This window comes from Guyanagaster necrorhizus (assembly GCF_019112545.1).
Source record: "Guyanagaster necrorhizus MCA 3950 unplaced genomic scaffold BT62scaffold_4, whole genome shotgun sequence".
NCBI classification, from domain to species: domain Eukaryota; kingdom Fungi; phylum Basidiomycota; class Agaricomycetes; order Agaricales; family Physalacriaceae; genus Guyanagaster; species Guyanagaster necrorhizus.
Window position 1 is genome coordinate 1,260,369 of NW_025064883.1, and position 19,894 is coordinate 1,280,262.

Sequence of the window (19,894 nt, forward strand, 5' to 3'; positions counted from 1 at the left end):
GTAAGTAAGCGTCCCCTCATTACTTGCATATTCTCAATACTTGCAGCTACTTCTACTGTCCATCAAAGCAGAACTGGAAAATGTAATGGATCTGGTCCCAGCATCAGATAATTTTGAGTATTTTTTCCAGGTTCAAAGTTCATTGAAGAGTCTTCGTAACTACAGCTAATGTACTTTTCTCGTATACAGGTTAAATGTAACAGCTGCAATGAGGTTCACCCAAAGCTTGTATCTGTAAATCGTAAGGTAGACATCCCGCATCATTGCAAGAGATCCGCGTGTCTTCACGCAGAACCTCCAGGAAAAACGAGAGATGTTGGGAGGGAAAGGTGCTACTGCTAATTTTGTCTGGCGATGTGGACTATGTCTGTCGTCTGCTTCTGGTCCATGGGACAATTTTGACGCTTTGGCTTCCCAGGCAAACGGGAGAGCTCCGCGAAGTTCGATTCGAGTTACCCGCCACAGCCTTACGGCGCAGAGAATGGTCAATTTGCTCCACTGCTAAAGATCGAATGCAGGGGCCTTGAATTTATAGGATTCGATCCTAGTGTCAGTCCACTGCTTATAATTGTTCCGTTTTTACTTATGTCTCCTAGGGTACTTGGAAGTGTTTTGGAATGACAGGACAAGTATTTCCTGAGGTAGACCTTAGCGAAGGAGAGTGGAATGATTACGACGAGAAGGCACGCTCTCTCTTTCATCATAGATATAGATGAACTTCATTTATATTACCTTCCAGGCGGCTCTCCCTGTGGGCGTGTCTGAGATAGGCAGCAAGTGGACGAGGGCATGATGTTCAGTTTCATGAAGCAACAAATTTGTATCAAATTCAATGTGATAATCTTCTGTCGCAGCTTGGGTACCCTCATCTGCGGTAGACCTCCCCCTTTCTCCAGTCATCCTAACAAGTGCATTAGCGTTCAGAGACTTACCTATAATGACCAGACAGAGGGGACAGTGAATGTATAATGCCTTCTTTGATAGATATGAGGCTAGCTGATGTAACCAGTAACCAGTCCCCAGCAGGGGTGAACGTTCCGGTGTCTATGCGCAACGACTGTGTGTTTGTAACAAATTGTTGAACGACGTGGATCACCTTTGATTTTGAGCATATTTCTAACTCTTACTAAACGTAACAATGCTTGTCCTGAAACGAAGTTGAGTAAGTAAGGAAAAAAATCAAGGGATTGATATTAAGTGTACTGCGAAACACAGATCCAAGTGTGTCATTGAACGATTTTCCTCAACAATTGACGATTCCTTTGATCCAATGAAACATCTTGGTAACTTTTTTTTCCCTATTTCAGCACCAATATAATGACGAACTTCGCAACTCCTTGTATATCAAAGACGAAGATATCGGGATGCAAAGCTTCCACGATGAGCGAGCCGCTGGGGGATGTCCTCGGGTATGATACTTTGCCCATTACCAGAACCAGTATTGGTATCGACGAGTTCGTTGTTCCTATCCCAGCATAATCTGCCTTGTGGTGCGTCAATCTTATTTAATGAAAATAATATAGTCCTGTCAAGCTGATGCATGAGCAAGGATAAAGATGGGGTTACGTGAATATACTTTTGGTCAGCAGATAGACCTCTGATCATTCTAGTAGATTCTCGTATGCTTCAAGAAGAAGCCGATTCACTGTATTCTCTAAGAAAGGAAAATATGAATTGTAAGCAGTAATGTCATGAAGGCCAGAATTGTCTACCTCTTGTTCAAGCTGGGTACGAGGACACTAGCGACAGTGGCTTTCCGTTTCCAACGTCAAGCCTATAGCACAAGATTCAGCAACAGAATGGACCATACGCTATAGCACGTATCATCGAAAGAAGTTATCCTCCGTGCTTTCTTGCTGCCAATGCTAGTGATACCACTACAAGCCAAGGAGCATCTCAACACCGAGAAAACCAAGACAAATGCCTTGAGAGTTATTTCACGTTAAGTCGTATTAATATTCAGGACACTCAACGATTAGAACCATAACGGTGTGTACCCGTATAGTACGATTACATTCGGTCTCACCCACCAGTGTCCCACTGACTCCTGATATTGTTCGAGACACACCCATCGATAAGCTCTAGCCTTTGCTGAAGCTCCTTGTTCTTCATTTGCGGCTTATTCAGGCCCGACTGCTGTAGAGGACTATTACTGCAAGTAACCACCGTTCTGAAGGCGTGCCATTATTGCGATGGTGGGGTAGTATGTTAGACATGCAACAAAGAAAATACTGGAGAGGCCAAGCGTACCTTCAATCGAGCGCAGCATCTCTTCAGCAGATGTCTAGATTAATTAATCTTCTTCATCATTTCTTAATCTCCAGAATCTCTATAAATTTCCGCGGCGACTTGTCACCCTTCTCCCTCTTTGTCGCTGTCGGTATAAGTACTCATTGTGGTCCGTGGTATCTTGGGGGGGTGTAAAGTAGTAGAATGACGTCACGGCGTAATTACTAGGACATTAATAGATGGGCTACAAGTGGTTACCGATGGGACTATACTAAACAAATGACATGAATGACAACGAGGAAATGTGTAGGAGTAACAAGAAGGATGGACAGATGAATGTGCGAATGGATGGGCGATAGATGCGCAGCGAAAAGAGAACGTGAAGATGAGAGTGAAAAAATGTTCAGAGGCGACGGAGATCGGTAGCGGATATCCTAGTTAAATCCAGTAAACTGCCAGTCAGGACGGAGTGATAAATATTTGTGTTTCCGCAATTCCTGTGCAGGTGGACGTTCCTCGGGGTTTCTAGTTGGTTATTTGTGAGCAGATACAGAAACATAAGACAATAGGCCTACATTGCGAAGCATTTCTTGCGGAAATCGTCGGCAAGGTCTGATAGGATAACACCTTCAGGTACTGGAGGTGGCTGCTTCGACTGATAAAGCTGATTGATCGGAAACATCAGTCAAGCATCTCCGAAACGGATCCATACAATACTACCTTGAACATAACAGCCACCATCTCATCTCCCTGCCACGGTCTTGTTCCCGCCCACATCTCCAGAACAACACAGCCGACACTCCAGATGTCGACCTTGAAGTTGTATCCCTTGCCTTGCGGATTGACAACCTCAGGAGCCATCCAAAAGACGGTCCCCTGCATAGCAGTTTCCGCGCCACCACTTATATCATCCGTCCGCTTTGAAATCCCGAAATCTGAAATTTTACAAACGCCTGACATTTCTACGAGAATATTGTCAGCTTTCAGGTCCTGTAATGATGTTAGTAGCGCTCGTCGCCTAACGAGCATGAATGACGAACCCGATGAAGAATCCCTTTAGAGTGAAGGTACTCTAACCCGCTGAGGATCTGCCCAGTGAAAGATCTCGTAACTTCTTCATTGAACTTGCCATGCTTCAAAAGACAGCTTCCGATAGAGCCCCCAGGAACATATTCCAAAAAGCTGTTGAGAAGCGATCAGCTCGCTGATAACGCGAGAATTTTAGCTAACGCACATGCTTAGATTTGAAGGTGTTTCCTCGTATCCCAGATACTGAACTATGTTTGGATGATCCAAGTCTTTCAACGTTTCGCTCTCAAGCTTCAACGCCTGAACTACCGTAACTTGTCGAGAATCATTCTTGTCACTCGCGGTCCTTGGGATTTCGACTTGTTTAACAGCAATCATCTCCCCAGTGGTGGCATTAAGAGCAAGATAAACGCGTCCGTACGTTCCCCTACCAATCATTTCTCCCCGAACCCATTTGAAAGTAGCTGTAGAAGAATCAATATAGTTATGTAAAAGAGACGTTGTTGAATACTAACTCGGACCGCCAGATGGTGATTCGGGAGAAGGTCCACCCATATTTGCTCGGGCTTGCGCTGTGGTGACCTCTTCCAGCCGACTGCCCCACAGCTTTGTGCTTCTTTTGCGTAATACACTCGAAGCGAAAGAAGAATCTGCTTTGGAGGTACGATTGATCCGCCGCTTGTGTTCCTCAGCTACATGTCGAATTGACTTCTTCCCTTTGACACGCGACTTCTCAGTCATTAATGGAATGGGAGGCACAACAATAGATGCCGGTTCTGGACTGACTTCCGCAATTTGTTCTACAGTTGTAGGTGAGGTACCACCAGAGTTTGCCTCAATAACGGGCTTATCCAAATCATGTTCCGGGAAGAAATCCTCCAGACGCTCATAGACATCCTCCGGAGGCGGGCGAGTGTCAGTAAAAGTGCTCCCTCTGCCTCTTGTCTTTAGCTTTGCTGCCTGCGATGAAGACATGGGAGTCGACTGGGAACCATTGGACTGAGAGGATTGTACTGTCACGCTGGGAATCGTCATTGGCGTAGTATCCAACGTCAGGAAGGGCTTCTTCCATGTACCGGAGTCTGCGTGGTCACTGTCTGAGTCATCTCCACTGGAGCTGTTATATAACTCCGTAGATGGCATCTCCAACGATGGCTTGGGATCAGGAAGGAAAGATGATGTTTTCTCTAGGCGAAGCGGCGGTACAACTGTGCTTTCCGTATGATCCAGATCTACCTGGCGAAGCCATGCACATTGGTCTATCCCCAGGGTAGCTTCTGAAGCTGTATCACTGGATGTGGCTACCACCGTTCCCGATGAAGAGGTCTCAGCGCTGCTCGTTAGCATTCTTTGGCGAGTCGACCTCGGGCTGTGCGGACTGGTGGGACTTTGTGGTGGGGACTTCGTGATAATATCAGTGTGTACATCCCGAGAACTACTGTAGAACCGTGTGGGGCCTGAAAGGGGAAGGGAAGGGGCGGAAGGCGAACGTGCTGAATCTGGATATTCCATCGTGTTAGAATATGATGGAGTTGGTCGCTGATACTTGTTTGTCGGGGATGACATAAGATCGCTGAGAGCAGAGTGCGGTCTCGGGAATGGATCTTGGTTGGGCGACATGTAGCCCCCCGGATATCCAGTTGTTTTGCCATTATATTGCGAAGATCGCTGAGATGGACCTTGTACCGGCAAGGGTTTGATAGGTGTTCGCGACTCATAAGGCTTGGCCCCGGACATGAAAGAGATATTTCCGTTTGATCTATTCATGGAGGTTGGTCCAGGGCGCCGAGGCATGCCGGGCTGCAACGTAGCGGGATGCCCACCATTGAAGGCGGCAGCCCGGAGATTATCCATGCTCTTAGCACCTGTTTTAAGGTTGGTTCTCCAAGGGTCACTGGATGAAGGGGGGGCACCAGTCGTCTTTTGGTCAGCCTTCTGTTCGCCTTTCCAAGTAACGACATAGGTTGACGGTACGGGTTGACCTGGGGGACGGCTCGTTCCGGGACTGCGAATTTCGGGAGATGCGTGAGGTACAGGCGGCGGAGGATGACGAGGAGCAGCGGGCACCATAGGGCGACCTGGTTGTGAAGCTTTGTATCGTGATGGATACAATGGGCTTTTGACTCGGGACTGCTTTGGGGACTGGCGGGTAGGTGGTGAGGTCGACATTTCCTGATCACGGGAAACGACGACCCAGGATTCCGGACGGCCCAAATTTTCATCTAGGTCCCGTCGTCGTGGTTCCAGTCTTGCCCTTGCACGACGTTCGTTTGATTGGAGATTGTCTCGTGATGACTGATGATCAAGGCTGCCTTGTTGCTGGCTTTGCCACTGGCGACCTGCCATCTCGAAAAGTTGTTCTGACACTCTTAATGCTTGCTCTCTTTCGGCAGCAGCATCAGATCCAGAACGTCCATGAGCTCGTGTAGCGGGAGGGGTCAGGCTACTATCGTCAAAAGTGGTGCTGAGAGGAGATAGAGGAGGTGGCCCGGATGATAGAGGCGGAGGAGGGGGTGGAGCTGGCACAAGGTTTCCGTACCAATTAACAAATTGTTTTGCTTCACCTCCTATACTCTGGCTGCCAGTTGGAGGCAAGGCCGTAGAGTGGGAAGGTATGAGGGGAGACGAAGGTCGAGCAGGAACACTCGGGCGACGCCCCGACGAGGACGAAGCAGCAACAGCGCTAGTTGCGGTATTGAGATGTGGGTGGGGAGGTGGGCGCATGGTTGTTTTATGATTGTCGGCGTCAACGTCAGCATCATAAGCAGCGGCTTGCTCCGTCGGTATCTGTTCGCTAGCTGAGGACAGACTCCCATGACGTGAACGAGATCGCCGTCGCGGTCTTAGAGGTGCACAAGATGGTAGGACAGGAGGGGGAACAGTGTTGACACTAGGAGAGAGTGAGCTCGGCAAAGAAGGTGCAGCTTCATGCACAGGCGCAGATGAATGAGAGACAAGCAGCTTCAGAGTCCCTTTGGAGTCTCCGAACTCCCGGCATAGTTCAAACAACTTTTCGTCTGTCAGCGCGTCACCAATAGCAAAGGCGCCTATTTCGGTGCGATAGATAGAAAAGCGAGACTGTTCATCGTCGTCAATATGTAACTAGACGGAGATAAGCTTCCGTGTAGACTTAGAAAATTTAAGAGATCGCACACCTTGGAGAAGACACACTCTCGAATGACTGCTGCACTCTGTACCCCACTTATATCAACGTTGACATAGGTGTCTGAATCTGCCGTAGCAAGAATAGACACTTTGTCGGAGACTGTAGTGGTAGAGCCGTGGCTAGAAGCTGAAGTATAAGAGTCGGGAGTAGAAACAGTAGGCGACTGCAGGTGGGTCATCAGCGGCATGAAAGAGACCAAAACAGGGCTGCACACCGTATTGATTGGTGGTGGGACAGGCGGTACAGGCTGAGGTCGAGGATGGAGAGATCTGTGTTGAAAAGGTGACTTGAGCTGCTGAAAGATCTTGCCGGTGACGTTACGGGAAGTAGAGATGTGTATGTCGTTCCGCACACTTCGGTCATTATTATAAGATGCGATAGCGGGGTCTTGCTGAGGTAAAAAATCGGTAGAAAGATCCACAGGAGGTATTAGGACGCCTGGGGTGCTTGGGGGTGGGGTCGACTCGTCGGCGGCTGGAGAACTGGTACTGGATGGCGATGAAAGAGACTGGTGAGAGGCATGAGAGCGAGGAATACGAGGTGCCATGTTCGTCGTCAAAGGAGAAGGAGCCGGTGGAGGAGACTTGGGCACACTGGGAAGAGGCGCGCGACGATGGTAGGGATTGGCATTAGTTGGCCTATCGTCGTCACTGCTCTCCGACTCAGAGCCGGGATTAACGACATGGAAAGTAAGACGCGGCTTGGGAAACCTAGGTTGCTCTGACATCGGAGGCAAAGCCTTGTATCTACAGTGCGCCAGTGGGAATATGCTGAACTGGTGAAATGAGGCAAAAGGTCGTCAAGCGTTGTCGTCGTCGCCGGCAGCGAGGCGTATACAGGCGTATTCAGAGAGCGATTCTTCGTCGAGCGTGGCGGCAAAAAGGTTGAAGGAAAGGAAGGAGAGGCTCCAGCGCCAACTTGAAGGGGGTCGTCGAGTCCAGGTACTCAGGATCTCAGTCTGCTGATGTAAGACAAGTACGCTGCCGCCTGATTTCTAGAAAACTTTCATGGAAACACTTGGGCGGTTATCTTTTCCAAGAGACAAGTTCTTCATATACTTTATTCCTTTTCATTCTCCCAAGTTTTGGCAATGAGTGTATCCGCAAAATCATACATTCTAGAAATACAGCCAACATAGTCTTCACAATCACTGGGTAATAAAAAATGCTCTTGATCTTCGATGTTCGATATCTGTTCATTGCATGTGTACGTGTCATTCCGTGTTCCCCACCTTGGGAAATTCCGCCCTTGGCTCCAGCATCGTCTCACCCCAGCTGAGCAGCTTCAAGAGACCCACTAACTTCACTTCCTTCGCCTGACTGAGGCTCTCCAAAATTGCGGCATTCATCTCGCCTGCTGTTTTCAGACGCTGCGCAGGTGATAAAAGGTCCGATATTGGCGTCGGCGTTGACGATGTCGACTCGAACGCCAAGAGAGCCATGGTTCGTTCCAGCTCCGTTAGGAACTCCGGGCTCTCCTCGCCACGGGGTGCCAATTCCTCCTGTGCGAATTGCAGGGCGTCGGCAATTTGTCCATGACGTATAAACTCTATCAACTTCTGTTGCTGTAGATGAAAGTATAGTGCCGGATTTGTGTCCAATATCTATGGAATGCATCAATGATTTTCCGGCCAACAAAAGAACACAGAAAACGAAGGAGCTCATATTGAAGACTGAAGTTTTGGTTGAGTCTCCTCACCGACCCGAAGGTCTAAGAGTGGTGCATGAAAAGTTTAATCTTTTGTTCCCCCATCGAGGAAAACTTGACAGAAAACACACACGCACCTCCGGATTGAGATCATTGACGCGAGTGATGGCGTCCTCCACGTCACCACGTTGTAGAGCTTCGCGAATATTCATTCGGCTCTCAATGCTCTCAAAATCAACTGGCGGCGTTAGATTGGCCTCTTGGCTAAATTCCTCAGCAGCAGACTTGTACCCCTCAATAACGAGGTAATCCATGATGAGGCGGTTAAGGTCCCTGCCAAGCGACACCGTCAATTCACTATTAACAAAGGATCAGAGCATATGAAGATTCAGATAATAAATGATTTTTTTTGTGCTCATCAAAGAATTCAGAGAGATTCCCATTGGTTTTATCATCACAGAAAGGCATGGGGAATAGAGGACTCACGTTTTGGATACCTGAACCTCGTGCATACGGCGGTCCCATTCTTCATCGCGTATTCGTAGCTTCGATATGGATGTAGGTGCAGACTGCTGGATCAAGTCAACGCTGGTCACAAATGTGCCCACGGACTCACCATGAAGAAAACGACCAGTGAAAAATTTCATCCTTTTATGGCAACCCACTCGCTTGATTTAGGGCAGGTCAAACGATCCTGGGTACGGTCCGGACCGGTATTTGATCCGAACATCTGAAGGTCACGACATTATCTCGATACTGGAGCATCCAATGCCCGGACTCTTTCTTTGTCACCCTCAACTTCAATGGTGCAACACACAGTGCGCGCTTCCGTAGTGCAAACTTGCAGTCAGGCGTACAATTTGGACGCTACACTTCAGAAATTGGAAGAACTTACTCGTTTGGCAAAGGATCGCGATGGCTCGCAGCTTGCCGTATTTCCTGAGGCCTTGTAAGATTTCTCTGGTGACTGCGAACTATGCTGATCTTCATTATTGGTAGTATTGGAGGTGTTACTAATTATTTAGAATATATGTGTTAACTGATCGATTTCAGGATATCCCAAAATGTCCACCTTTGGTGCTGTCGTAGGCCTCAGGGCAGCCCAAGGACGAGACGAGTTTTTACGTTACCATTCTGCTGCTATCGAAGTCCCTTCTTCTGCGATCTCTCGGATAGAAGCTATCAGCAAAGAAACAGGTGTATTCCTTGTTGTCGACGTAATCGAACGAGACGGTGGAACGCTGTATTGCACTGCTGTTTTCATAGACCCAGAACAGGGTTATATCGCCAAGCACCGCAAACTTGCGCCCACTGCATCTGAACGATTGATTTGGGGACAGGGAAATGGATCTACCCTTTCCGTAGTTGAAAAAGATTTCGGATCTTTAGGCGGAGCTGTGGTTCCAACCAAGATCTCGGCGGCAATATGCTGGTACGCTGCGAATGTTGCAAATTGAATTGTCTGACATCTCTGACCTCATGCTTCTTGAAGGGAGAATTACATGCCTTTACGTTCGTCCTACACAGTGGTGGATCTTAATCAGTCCATTAACCCAATGTGCCTTATCAGTGCGTTATTTTTACTACTCAAAAGGAGTCCAGATCTATTGCGCACCAACTGTGGATGGCCGACCTGTGTGGCAGAATTCCATGATTCACATTGCCCTTGAGGGGCGTTGTTTCGTCCTTGCAGCCTGTCAATATGCAGAAGAGAAGGATTACCCTGTTGATCACGCGGTTGCAGACGTTTCAGCACGTAACCCTCAGAATGTTATGATTGCCGGAGGGAGCGTCATTGTCAACCCTTTGGGTGAGGTGTTAGTTGGCCCATTACTGAAAGGGGAGGGCGTCTTGACTGCCACTTTGGACTTGGATGATTGTGTTCGTGGAAAATTTGACTTGGACGTTGTTGGCCATTACGCTCGTCCCGATGGTAAATTTTTGAAATATATGTGAATTATTGCTAATGTCCACATCAACAGTTTTTAGTTTCTCGGCGAACCTACAATGATTTTCAGGGTTTCTATGATCAAGACAAGACCTGTATTGATTTCAGGAATACAAGTAACATGACGTTACTCCCTTTGTGACTGATTTGTCCTTTGTCTTGTCGATGCTGCAGTCTACAACAAAGTTTGAACAATGAATGTTTCCAGGTGGCAGTCGAAGCAAGCCAAGGTCATTATAAGAAGGCTAGCTAAAGGACAATACCTGCCAACAGTTAACGCTCAGAGTTCAACGTTGCAACGACTAACTATACTTGACCTCTTCATTCTCAACATCATGGAATCCGCAAACGCATACGCCGCGGCATTGTCTACACTGCTTTCGCGTCGCGCCGCAACGGCAAGCTCGCTCCAGGGGCCATCAAAACGCCCTCGAGCTATACCGGACGTATTCGGGAAAAAATACAACCCCATGTGCCGAAAGATGTTAGGAAAAGGTGCATTCCTGAAGGACGAAACTCTGGTTCGGGCTAAAGACGGCAAAATCATTCGGTCACCGGAGACAGAATCGCAGTCAATGACAAGACTCGTTCAGAACGGGAATACGCGCCATGGCATTCCACGTCATGAGTGCCCTGACTTCGGCGGACATGCAACAAGGACGGGGGAGGACGGGGCACCATTTCAGACCACGTATGACTTAATCCATGTTGACACGTCCTCAACACGGCTGGATGTGATGAATGGAACATTAGCCATTGCTGAGGATTGCCTGGAAGGATATGGAACGATGTACAGTTATACGGGGAACGGACTAAACGTGGAGATTGACGTCGATCCATGGCAACTATCCGAGGAGAACAGAATATTCGACATGTTCATCAACGTGGAGGAATGCGCTGCATAGGGGGAAAGAAGGGTCTATGATTAGACGCCCATAATGACACAACCGTACCGTACTAATGCCTTTAAAATTTTAATACTAGATATACTTTGTTGGAATTCGAGAGGAACACCTCAAGGCGAAGAGATCATGACCGCGCGAAGAACGCGTGTGAGCCAAAATTAAAAAAAGACGACAGGGAAAATGGGCAACAATGACGAGCAAGAAGAGACCTATAACGTGGGTAAGCGCTTTCTAGATGGGAGTAGAAACGGCTCATTTACATACGTCGTAACCGAGACGCTGTTCCTGCCCCAAGCCTAAACTCGGATTAGTCGCCGAGCTCAGTTGCCGACGCCACCTTAGCCAAACAGCGCACAACTTCTTTCCTCCCATCGTGCCAGTCGTCTTCACTGTAATTTTTTACTTCCCTTCTCGCTCTCTCCTCCCTTCCTCTTACACCCTTTCTTTATTCTTCACAGATGGCCGATTCATATTCTTCCTCTCGCAATGGCGACATCTCTCCCAATGGGTTGGGAAACGGCTCAAGTCCATCACTCGTTCCGACTCAGACTGCTGCGCTTCTATCGAGTGTCATTCGCAAAAAGCTGATGGGCTACGTCGGTTTTGCCAATCTTCCCAATCAAGTGCACAGGAAGAGCGTGAGGAAAGGGTTCCAGTTCACTGCAATGGTTGTTGGTATGCTCCCGTTTTTCTTCGATATCTTAATCATGCACTTGTCTTTTCTCACCATATCATTCTCTGTTTTCTAGGCGAGTCAGGCTTGGGAAAGTCGACACTTATCAACACCTTGTTTAACACGCCATTATACCCCCCCAAAGAGCCTCTGCCCCCTTCGGCAGAGCGTCCGAAAACCGTCGCTATCGAGAGCATTGGGGCCGGTTAGTCCGCTGCTTATCATGTTCTCTTCTTTTAACCTCTTTTTTACGTGTAGACATCGAGGAGAATGGCGTGCGGCTACACTTGACTGTTGTCGACACTCCTGGGTTCGGTGACTTTGTTAACAACGATGAGAGGTCTGTCGCCTCTATCTTCTCTCTTATCTCTATCTGCTCACCGGCCATCACAGCTGGAAGCCCATCGTTGAGAACATTGAGTCGCGGTTTGACTCATATCTTGAACAAGAGAACCGTGTCAATAGGATGAAGATTGTCGATAATCGCGTTCATGCTTGTCTCTACTTCATCCAACCCACTGGTCATTCGTGAGCATCCTCTTATTTCCGTTCCAGAATTTTTTGGGTGACCAGACATACAGATTGAAACAGATTGATGTCGAATTCATGCGCCGCCTGCATACCAAAGTCAATTTGATCCCTGTCATTGCCAAGGCGGACACTATGACTGATGAAGAGATTGCGGAGTTTAAGGAGCGGGTCAGACACATCTGCAACATCTTTTTTTCAGTCTTCTGACGCCACTCCGTCACAGATTCTCGCTGACATTGCTCATAATAATATTCACATCTTCCAGGCCCCTACGTATGATAACGAGGACGAGGAAACGATTGCTGAGGCAGAAGAAATTGCCGGCAAAATTCCTTTCGCCGTTGTTGGCTCTGACAAGCTCGTGAACACACTCGATGGCCGCCAAGTGCGTGGACGTGCATACCCTTGGGGGGTGGTTGAGGTTGACAACGAGGATCACTGCGACTTTGTCAAGCTGAGACAGATGCTTGTTCGCACTTACATGGAGGAATTGAGGGAGTACACCAATGATGTGCTATATGAGAACTGGCGAACAGAAAAGCTTCTCAGCATGGGTGTTGCTCAAGATTCTACCGTATTCAAGGAGATCAAGTGGGTCTTTCATGGTGACCCTCCCATATTCGTCTAATTTGTGATTTCTAGCCCTGCCGCAAGACTGCAAGAAGAACGTGTCATGCACGAGGCGAAGTTGGCCAAGATGGAGGCAGAGATGAAGATGGTCTTCCAACAAAAGGTCCAGGAGAAGGAGTCCAAGCTCAAGCAATCAGAGGAGGAGCTCTACGCCCGTCACAAAGAGATGAAGGATGCTCTGGAGAAACAGCGCGCCGATCTCGAGGAGAAGAAGAAGCGAATCGAAACCGGCCGACCGCTGACTCCCGAAAAGAACGCGGTATGTCCTTTGGATGGCTTGCGAGATCTGCCGAGTTGACCATTTTTTCATAGACGGGTCGCAGGAAGGGATTCCTCCGCACTTAAGATTGCGGCCAACGTCCGGAATCCATATCATCTCTTTAATACATCACGGTTTTGTGCCATGGACATCATTTCTTTCTTTTCTTTGTTACATATGTACGACACATTTTTTCTATGGTGCCTTTAGTATTAACGTTTTTACTTGGTCATTGTGAATTCCTACACTCTTTTACTCGGATATCCTCTTTACTGCTATTCTTTAGTATGCTTTTCAACGAGTTCTTGTGTATGCATGGAGGTTCCCGTTGGCCAGAGAATATACCACTGTTTTCGCTCTGCCACTGAAGTCAACAATGCTAAACTTTGACGTGATGCGGTGAATTATTCTCAGCCACCACATACTCTGCTTTCTTGTACTTTACACTCTCTGCGATGGACAACATCCAGCCGCTACTGTCTGTGCTAGACGTATTCACCCGAGCACCAGACAAAATATCACTGGAGAATGCCAATACATGGCTTCAAGACTTCCAACATTCTGTTTGTCTTTCGCTGTGGACGTCCTTCGACAATTCCCTGACTCTCCATCCGCCATTGTCGTAGTCAGAAGCCTGGGCAACCTCTAATGTCCTTCTCCTTTCTCCCGATGCACCCTCGGCAGCAAAGCTTTTTGCTGCACAGACCTTCAGATCCAAGGTCAGCTCCTTACATTCATTTCGTTCTCTGCTAAGGCTGCTACTCAAGGTCACCTACGATCTCCATCAAGTCGATCCAGCTAATCTGTCGTCATTGCGTGACACATTACTGACAGCTCTGGGGAGTTACCAGACTGGGCCAAGGACCATTATCGTTCAGCTATGTCTCGCACTGGTCGGTTTAGCCGTACAGTATCCAGCCTGGGATAACGCCGTGCAAACCATGATTGATATGTTTGGGAGAGACCCATCATCTGTTCCCGTTTTATTACAGTTCCTTACGCTTCTACCTGAGGAGCTGAGCAGTAGCACAAGATATCCGGTTTCCGTGCGTATCTTCTTGCGATCTTACGAGATGCCTTCTTTATGAATGATCAACCCTAGAATGAAGACCTCCGTCAACGGTCCAATGCTCTACTTACTTCCCACTCCAAGCAGGTCATCGAGTTGTTAGCAATGTATTTGCAGGCTCCTGGTGCGTTCCATCGTTCCTGGTCTCACCAATAAATGTCATCTAGAATCCCACAGTTGTAACGACTACCGTACAGGAGCAGGTGTTTAATTGTCTTCGAAGCTGGCTGGTCGCGGGGGAAATTAGTCCGTCAGTTTTGGGCAAGACGGCTTTATTCTCGTTCGCGTTCGATGCACTTGCCTCCGACCAGCTTTTCGACTCAGCCGTCAATGTCATATGTGATCTTATTCACGAAACACAAGAAGTTGACTCCAATATGCCTGTCATCCAGCTCATCGTTCCCAGAGTTATCGCGCTGAAGCCCCAGTTGACTAAAGAAAGAGAAGATCCGGAGAAAATAAGAGGCTATGCTCGCATCTTCTCAGAGGCAGGCGACACGTACCGGCTGCTTCTGATACAACACACAGAGGCGTTCTTCCCCATCGTGGAAGCGATTGGAGAATGTTCGGCGTACCACGACCTCGACATTGTCCCTATAACTTTCCCCTTCTGGATGCGCCTGGCAAATAATTTGTCAAAAAAACCATCTATCCCCCCCCTCTTTTTGAATGCCTATCAAGCACTTGTAGGCGTTATCATCGACCATCTACACTTTCCTCCAGACTCTACACCTTTATCTGGACAAGAAGCGGATGACTTCAGGTCCTTCCGACATGTCATGGGTGATACGCTAAAGGACTGTTGCATCGTCCTTCGCCCTGATACGTGTTTACTCGCAGCATATGATCGTATTGCTGTAGCGCTCAATCGTAGAAACAACGTTTCATGGCAGGAAATTGAAGCGCCTTTGTTTGCGCTCCGGTCTATGGGTGCCGAGGCCGTCCCTACCGACGATGTGGCTGTTCCAAAAATCATGGATCTTATACCAACGCTACCAGGCCATCCAAAGGTCCGCTACGCGGCGTTGCTAATCATATCTCGGTATACAGAGTGGATTGACATGCATCCGAATTATATTTCCTTCCAGTTACAATATATATCGGCCGGTTTCGATATCCCGGACCCTGAAGTCAGTGCTGCTGCCGGTGTAGCTCTCAAATACATGTGTCAAGATTGTAGACAGGTGCACTATATCTCTCCTCCCTCCAGTAGTTCCAAACCTCATATATATGTCACAGCATCTTACCGAATTTTTGCCTACCCTCCATACGTTCCTCAAATCTTCTGGGGCGAAATTGTCCCAGGATGACAAACGTCAAGTATATGAGGCCATCGCATACGTCATTTCTGCAATGCCAATGGAGAGAGCTGCTGAATCATTGCGTACTTTCTCTGTTGATATCCTGTCGGGGGTACATGATGTGACGAATCAAGCTACTGTGATGAAAGACGAAATGCAGAACGCTTGCGGTAAGTTATGGTACTGCTTTTGCCCCTAAGATTATTCATGCTATTCTTTCAGATGGTCTTGAAAATCTGGAAGCCATGCTGTGTGTTATTCAGAGCTTCGGCGAGGACTTGCCTATTGCCTGTCAAAACACGTGTGAGCAAACCTGGGCAGTCTTCGACAACTTCTTGACAAAGTATGGTACGGAATACGAAGTGGCGGAAAGAACAAATCGAGTTCTGCGCCGTGGTATCACGTTTTACGGGCAAGCTGCGCGGCCTGTGGCAGTTTCTGTGCTGACGAAGATGTCGTACATGTTCGACACTAGCCAAGTATCCAGCTACCTGTGGATTGGTGGCAAGATTGTAGAAGGATTCATTGCGGAGGGGGAAAATGCAATTCAGACGGCCTGTCAAGATATTTATGAGCGATCTACGCAAAGAATGATAGCTCTTCTCCAGACGAAGCAGGCTACGGAGATTCCTGATGGTAAGTTTTATTTACTTGATCGGGCACACTTCGATATTCACATCTTACATCCAGTCCTGGAGGATTATGTGCATCTCATGAGACATATATTACAGCATGCCCCCGATATTTTCTTCCAATCACCCGCGTTTCCAATGGTCCTGGAGGCTTCTATGGCCGCTCTGACGGTCGTCTACGACTCTATTGTCGATGTCGCGTTGGACCTTTTCCATGACATTCTAACCCATGAATGTTTATCACCCTCACCCTCTACTCCTTCTCCCCATCGCGCTGCACATGCCACGGCCATTCAAAGTGTTCTACAGAAAGAGGGTTATCAGCTGGTGGGGCACCTGCTTGATGGTCTGGTGGGTGATTTCTATGAGGAAATGACGAACAGCGTGGTGTTGATATTCCGATCAACGGCGTACCTTCTTCCGTCCGAACTTTTATCGTGGCTGACCCCCATACTACAACAAATACCCACAACGAAGGTACCTGCGGAGATAAAAAACGAATTTCTTTCCGAAGTATCACGGTACGTCGCAAACGTTTCCTGATTTTTGAGCGGCCTAATGTGTGTGGGCTCCAGGGCGATTAATGAGGGGCAGTTTGATAAGATCAAGTATGCCATGTTGGCGTTACGACGTGGGTCGAGGAAAGCACGGGAGAGGCGGCGGGATGGAGCAGCGTCGTTCCGATGATGATGGGGAATTAGTGTACCTCGAATTATTTTCCTCGATATGATATTAATTAGGTAGGTAAAGAGTAGGCAAGTGAATGTAAAGTGTACGAAATCGTACCCCAGACTCGGCACGAAATTGCGGGGAGGGCGGGTTATCCTTGTGCAACCGTGGACCAGAGTCGTCCAGGCCAAAAATAAAGCCAAACACTTGAGGGTGAGCGGAAGTCCGTGTTCAGTCCGTGTCACTTGGCGGAGGCTATATCTTGACTATCTCTCTTTTTTTTTCCTTTGCAGCGCAATGTTTCGACGTTTTGGACAGTCTGTCCTGCTAAACAGTAAGCGCAGGATCGCTTCGCTGACCGTATCCGCTTATTTACTTGGTCGTCATTGCCAGATGGACGCCGGACGTTCTCCCAGTCTGCGGCTCGTAGAAGTTATGAAGACACCGCGAAGAACTTGCTCATCAACAAGGATACCAAGGTCCTTTGCCAAGGCTTCACCGGGAAGACCGTCAGTCCCCTTTGTCCTGCCATTTTTTTTTCCCCTACCGACAGCCAGCCGCTACACAGGGTACTTTCCACGTAACGGAAGCGTTGGCGTATGGCACCAAAATGGTGGGAGGCGTGTCCCCCAAGAAGGCAGGCCAAACACATCTTGGCTTGCCTGTCTTTGGCAGTGTGAAGGAGGTACGTCGCGTCGTCGTTCGCTGGTGGCCAAGTCTGATGACTTCGTATGTATAGGCAGTAAGAGAGACCCAACCCGACGCTACCGTCCTCTACGTTCCCCCACCCACTGCTGCCGATGCTATCATTGAGGCTATCGAGAACGAGATTGGCTTGATTGTCTGTATCACAGAGGGCATTCCCCAGGCTGATGAAATCCGGGTTCGTCCTTTATCCTGTCTTGTCCGTGTAACACGGAGTGACCACTGTGCAGGTCATGAATGCGCTCAAGAGCCAGTCAAAATCCCGCCTTGTTGGTCCCAATTGCCCTGGAGGTGCGTTCCAGACCAGTTGTTACGTAGTGACGAGAGACACTTATTCGGTGCGGCCCAGTTATCAATCCTCTGGGATGCAAGATGGGTATCCAGCCTGGCCACATTCATACACCCGGAAAAATTGGTGAGTGCATTACTTTGTTGTCTGTTTATGGGTCTGACGCGTCTCTTAGGTATCGTCTCCCGCTCCGGAACCCTGACATACGAAGCCGTCGCGCAAACCACTGACGTTGGCTTGGGCCAGACATTATGTGTGGGTATTGGTGGCGATCCCTTCCCTGGCACACAGCACATCGACGTGATCAAGGTCTTCCTCGATGACCCTCTAACAGAAGGTAATATACAATTGACGGACTGTTCCCGTATTTCTCACGTTTGCTTTTCAGGTATCGTCATTATTGGCGAGATTGGTGGTTCCATGGAGGAGGAAGCCGCCGAATATCTCGAGAAATACAACAAGACCCGGGCAGTTCCTAAACCAGTCGTGGGCTTCATTGCGGGACGAACTGCTCCTCCCGGGCGTCGCATGGGCCACGCTGGTGCCATCATTTCGGGCGGAAAAGGTTCCTCTTCCGTCTTTTACAGTGTGTTTTAAATTAATCACCTAATTGTGACAGGTGCGGCATCCGACAAGGTTGCTGCTCTCACCAACGCAGGCGCCATTGTGACCGACAGCCCCGCGAAAATTGGAGCTGAAATGCTGAAAGTGAGCATTACCGCCATGGCTATATTTGACCTTTGTCTGATCGTGTTACAGGCCATGAAAGCTGCGGGATTGGTGTAGATTTTGAAATCTAGATATTCACTTACATAATGTATCATCTTGAACTTGGACTTTGATGTCGTCGTCTAAGAAATTCGACGATGCTGCATCGTATCTGTCGAATGCGTCGTCGCTGGCAAGTATTCCGTCGTCGACGAGGCTCGAGGTTGCGTGTGTCATACTACAGCAACGCTCAGATCCTAATTGTTTGATAGCTCTACGGACTGTTCAAATATGTCACCGTAGGAGCAAGCCCTGGCAGCAGTCGGCCCTCGATATTTGATATGACCGGGCGAGCAAAATGGGATGCATGGAACGCGAGCGGAAAGAAGTGGTCCACCGCCGAACAAGCGGAAGCCCGATACTTGGAATTGGCCCAGAGTTTAGGCTGGACGGAAGGCAACCAGGTTGAAGCGTCCAAGGCTGAACAAAAGCCCGACGATGACAGTATCTGGGACGACGACGGCACCGCGCCGAAGTCGGGGCGAGGTTTGGGTATCACTGTCAGCAGCATGGTGGCGCCCGTTGAGGTCGTTAGTGACGACCTGCACGGGCTGGCGGTGTCTAATCAGATAGCAAGGCTGGCGGCCCTTTTGAAAGAGGAACTCGAGCTGGATCTGGATGCTCAGGATGAATATGTACGTCGCAGAGGGATTCTTGGAGCACGACATTCACGTTGTTGCAGGGATACACGGCTCTACATCTTGCAGCAGACCGTGGAAATACAGCCATTGTCAAGATTTTACTGGACCAAGGCGCGAATGCAGCACTAAAGGTAGGTCTGTTGTAATGTCTGCAGGCATTCCTATTGATACATATACTCAGGACTCGGACGGGTTCTCCGCATCTGAACTCGCTCGTATAGCCGGCCACAGCGACATCGTGCAACTACTATCTTCTTGACGCTCCTTCGCCTACAGGTGAATCGCCGTCACGAGGTCGCCTCTGCAGCCGGCGTCGTCTCTGCTGTCATCTCCGGCGTCGACTCGGACGATATGGGAACCTCCGGTGTAACAGGATATCCGGGTTGGAGGCGGGCGGCTGTCGAGTATGGAGAATCTGGTGACAGTATCTTTCCCTAGCTAGGAATTGAGAATAAACAACGGATGCACCGAAAATGAACGCACTGCTTCCAACAGCTTGACCACTGATTTGCTGGGTACTGCGCCTACACTGAGCCAGTACCGTATCCTGTCCACGCTCCATTCAACCTTTTTCTCGTCTTGCCCAGGACGCAGATTTGGGTCATAGATGCCCAACAGCTCTGCAGGCTTGGCATTCCGCGCCTTGCGTTGATTTATGGCAACGAGATGGAGAATTCGACGGTTACGGACCCCATGCATCGCAAACCGAATTCGCATCGGCATGGTGGTAGCGCGAAATGTTTTGTCACTAACGTGACTTTTTGGTCACACCATGTAGCTGAAAGAACTATGGTACAAATGAG

At 48.7% G+C, this 19,894-nt stretch overlaps 12 protein-coding genes across 12 annotated transcripts; 7 read left to right on the forward strand and 5 right to left on the reverse strand.

The window, feature by feature from the left end:
* The first annotated feature begins 9 nt into the window (after positions 1-9).
* Positions 10-643, forward strand: BT62DRAFT_525096 (uncharacterized protein). The gene is made up of 4 exons (XM_043181256.1): positions 10-130; positions 190-246; positions 302-549; positions 597-643. The coding sequence occupies exons 1-3, from the start codon at positions 86-88 to the stop codon at positions 503-505; spliced, it is 306 nt and encodes a 101-aa protein (XP_043044109.1). The 5' UTR covers positions 10-85; the 3' UTR covers positions 506-549; positions 597-643.
* Positions 644-1,194: 551 nt separating this feature from the next.
* On the reverse strand, positions 1,195-1,938 carry BT62DRAFT_927890 (uncharacterized protein). Its single transcript, XM_043185378.1, has 3 exons — positions 1,713-1,938; positions 1,577-1,654; positions 1,195-1,525 (listed from the first exon to the last, which is right to left on the reverse strand). Exons 2-3 carry the CDS (start codon positions 1,603-1,605, stop codon positions 1,345-1,347), a joined length of 210 nt encoding a protein of 69 aa, XP_043044110.1. The 5' UTR covers positions 1,606-1,654; positions 1,713-1,938; the 3' UTR covers positions 1,195-1,344.
* A 725-nt stretch (positions 1,939-2,663) lies between these two features.
* Positions 2,664-4,233, reverse strand: BT62DRAFT_884312 (kinase-like protein; the record flags this gene model as incomplete). Its single annotated transcript, XM_043182794.1, has 6 exons — positions 2,664-2,754; positions 2,805-2,893; positions 2,950-3,219; positions 3,270-3,411; positions 3,464-3,722; positions 3,774-4,233. The coding sequence occupies 6 exons, from the start codon at positions 4,231-4,233 to the stop codon at positions 2,664-2,666; spliced, it is 1,311 nt and encodes a 436-aa protein (XP_043044111.1).
* Positions 4,234-6,143: 1,910 nt separating this feature from the next.
* BT62DRAFT_525281 (uncharacterized protein) lies at positions 6,144-7,380 on the reverse strand. Its single transcript, XM_043181257.1, has 3 exons — positions 6,639-7,380; positions 6,412-6,587; positions 6,144-6,360 (listed from the first exon to the last, which is right to left on the reverse strand). Exons 1-3 carry the CDS (start codon positions 7,149-7,151, stop codon positions 6,306-6,308), a joined length of 744 nt encoding a protein of 247 aa, XP_043044112.1. The 5' UTR covers positions 7,152-7,380; the 3' UTR covers positions 6,144-6,305.
* Positions 7,381-7,487: 107 nt separating this feature from the next.
* Positions 7,488-8,619, reverse strand: BT62DRAFT_943520 (lish motif-containing protein). The gene is made up of 3 exons (XM_043187885.1): positions 8,558-8,619; positions 8,209-8,404; positions 7,488-8,027 (listed from the first exon to the last, which is right to left on the reverse strand). Exons 1-3 carry the CDS (start codon positions 8,581-8,583, stop codon positions 7,638-7,640), a joined length of 612 nt encoding a protein of 203 aa, XP_043044113.1. The 5' UTR covers positions 8,584-8,619; the 3' UTR covers positions 7,488-7,637.
* Positions 8,271-10,027, forward strand: BT62DRAFT_1045136 (carbon-nitrogen hydrolase; the record flags this gene model as incomplete). The annotated part of the gene is made up of 5 exons (XM_043178465.1): positions 8,271-8,704; positions 8,891-9,020; positions 9,168-9,503; positions 9,564-9,583; positions 9,642-10,027. Exons 1-5 carry the CDS (start codon positions 8,689-8,691, stop codon positions 10,025-10,027), a joined length of 888 nt encoding a protein of 295 aa, XP_043044114.1. The 5' UTR covers positions 8,271-8,688.
* Positions 10,015-11,008, forward strand: BT62DRAFT_526244 (uncharacterized protein). The gene has a single exon (XM_043181259.1). It carries the CDS (start codon positions 10,214-10,216, stop codon positions 10,922-10,924), a length of 711 nt encoding a protein of 236 aa, XP_043044115.1. The 5' UTR covers positions 10,015-10,213; the 3' UTR covers positions 10,925-11,008.
* A 311-nt stretch (positions 11,009-11,319) lies between these two features.
* Positions 11,320-13,425, forward strand: BT62DRAFT_943523 (cell division control/GTP binding protein). Its single transcript, XM_043187886.1, has 8 exons — positions 11,320-11,599; positions 11,674-11,802; positions 11,856-11,937; positions 11,991-12,125; positions 12,179-12,296; positions 12,352-12,719; positions 12,771-13,017; positions 13,071-13,425. Exons 1-8 carry the CDS (start codon positions 11,383-11,385, stop codon positions 13,101-13,103), a joined length of 1,329 nt encoding a protein of 442 aa, XP_043044116.1. The 5' UTR covers positions 11,320-11,382; the 3' UTR covers positions 13,104-13,425.
* BT62DRAFT_927894 (ARM repeat-containing protein) lies at positions 13,413-16,725 on the forward strand. The gene is made up of 9 exons (XM_043185379.1): positions 13,413-13,580; positions 13,644-13,736; positions 13,785-14,063; positions 14,120-14,210; positions 14,264-15,270; positions 15,326-15,557; positions 15,610-16,023; positions 16,078-16,540; positions 16,595-16,725. Exons 1-9 carry the CDS (start codon positions 13,473-13,475, stop codon positions 16,704-16,706), a joined length of 2,799 nt encoding a protein of 932 aa, XP_043044117.1. The 5' UTR covers positions 13,413-13,472; the 3' UTR covers positions 16,707-16,725.
* Positions 16,726-16,949: 224 nt separating this feature from the next.
* Positions 16,950-18,567, forward strand: BT62DRAFT_962463 (alpha subunit of succinyl-CoA ligase). Its single transcript, XM_043188644.1, has 10 exons — positions 16,950-17,022; positions 17,082-17,197; positions 17,257-17,373; positions 17,428-17,571; positions 17,624-17,684; positions 17,743-17,808; positions 17,858-18,019; positions 18,071-18,247; positions 18,302-18,390; positions 18,442-18,567. The coding sequence occupies exons 1-10, from the start codon at positions 16,986-16,988 to the stop codon at positions 18,466-18,468; spliced, it is 996 nt and encodes a 331-aa protein (XP_043044118.1). The 5' UTR covers positions 16,950-16,985; the 3' UTR covers positions 18,469-18,567.
* On the forward strand, positions 18,507-19,524 carry BT62DRAFT_927897 (ankyrin). Its single transcript, XM_043185380.1, has 4 exons — positions 18,507-18,613; positions 18,663-19,085; positions 19,133-19,222; positions 19,273-19,524. The coding sequence occupies exons 1-4, from the start codon at positions 18,524-18,526 to the stop codon at positions 19,348-19,350; spliced, it is 681 nt and encodes a 226-aa protein (XP_043044119.1). The 5' UTR covers positions 18,507-18,523; the 3' UTR covers positions 19,351-19,524.
* BT62DRAFT_1001419 (ribosomal protein S16) lies at positions 19,379-19,814 on the reverse strand (the record flags this gene model as incomplete). The annotated part of the gene is made up of 2 exons (XM_043176737.1): positions 19,379-19,525; positions 19,575-19,814. The coding sequence occupies 2 exons, from the start codon at positions 19,812-19,814 to the stop codon at positions 19,379-19,381; spliced, it is 387 nt and encodes a 128-aa protein (XP_043044120.1).
* Positions 19,815-19,894: the final 80 nt, after the last annotated feature.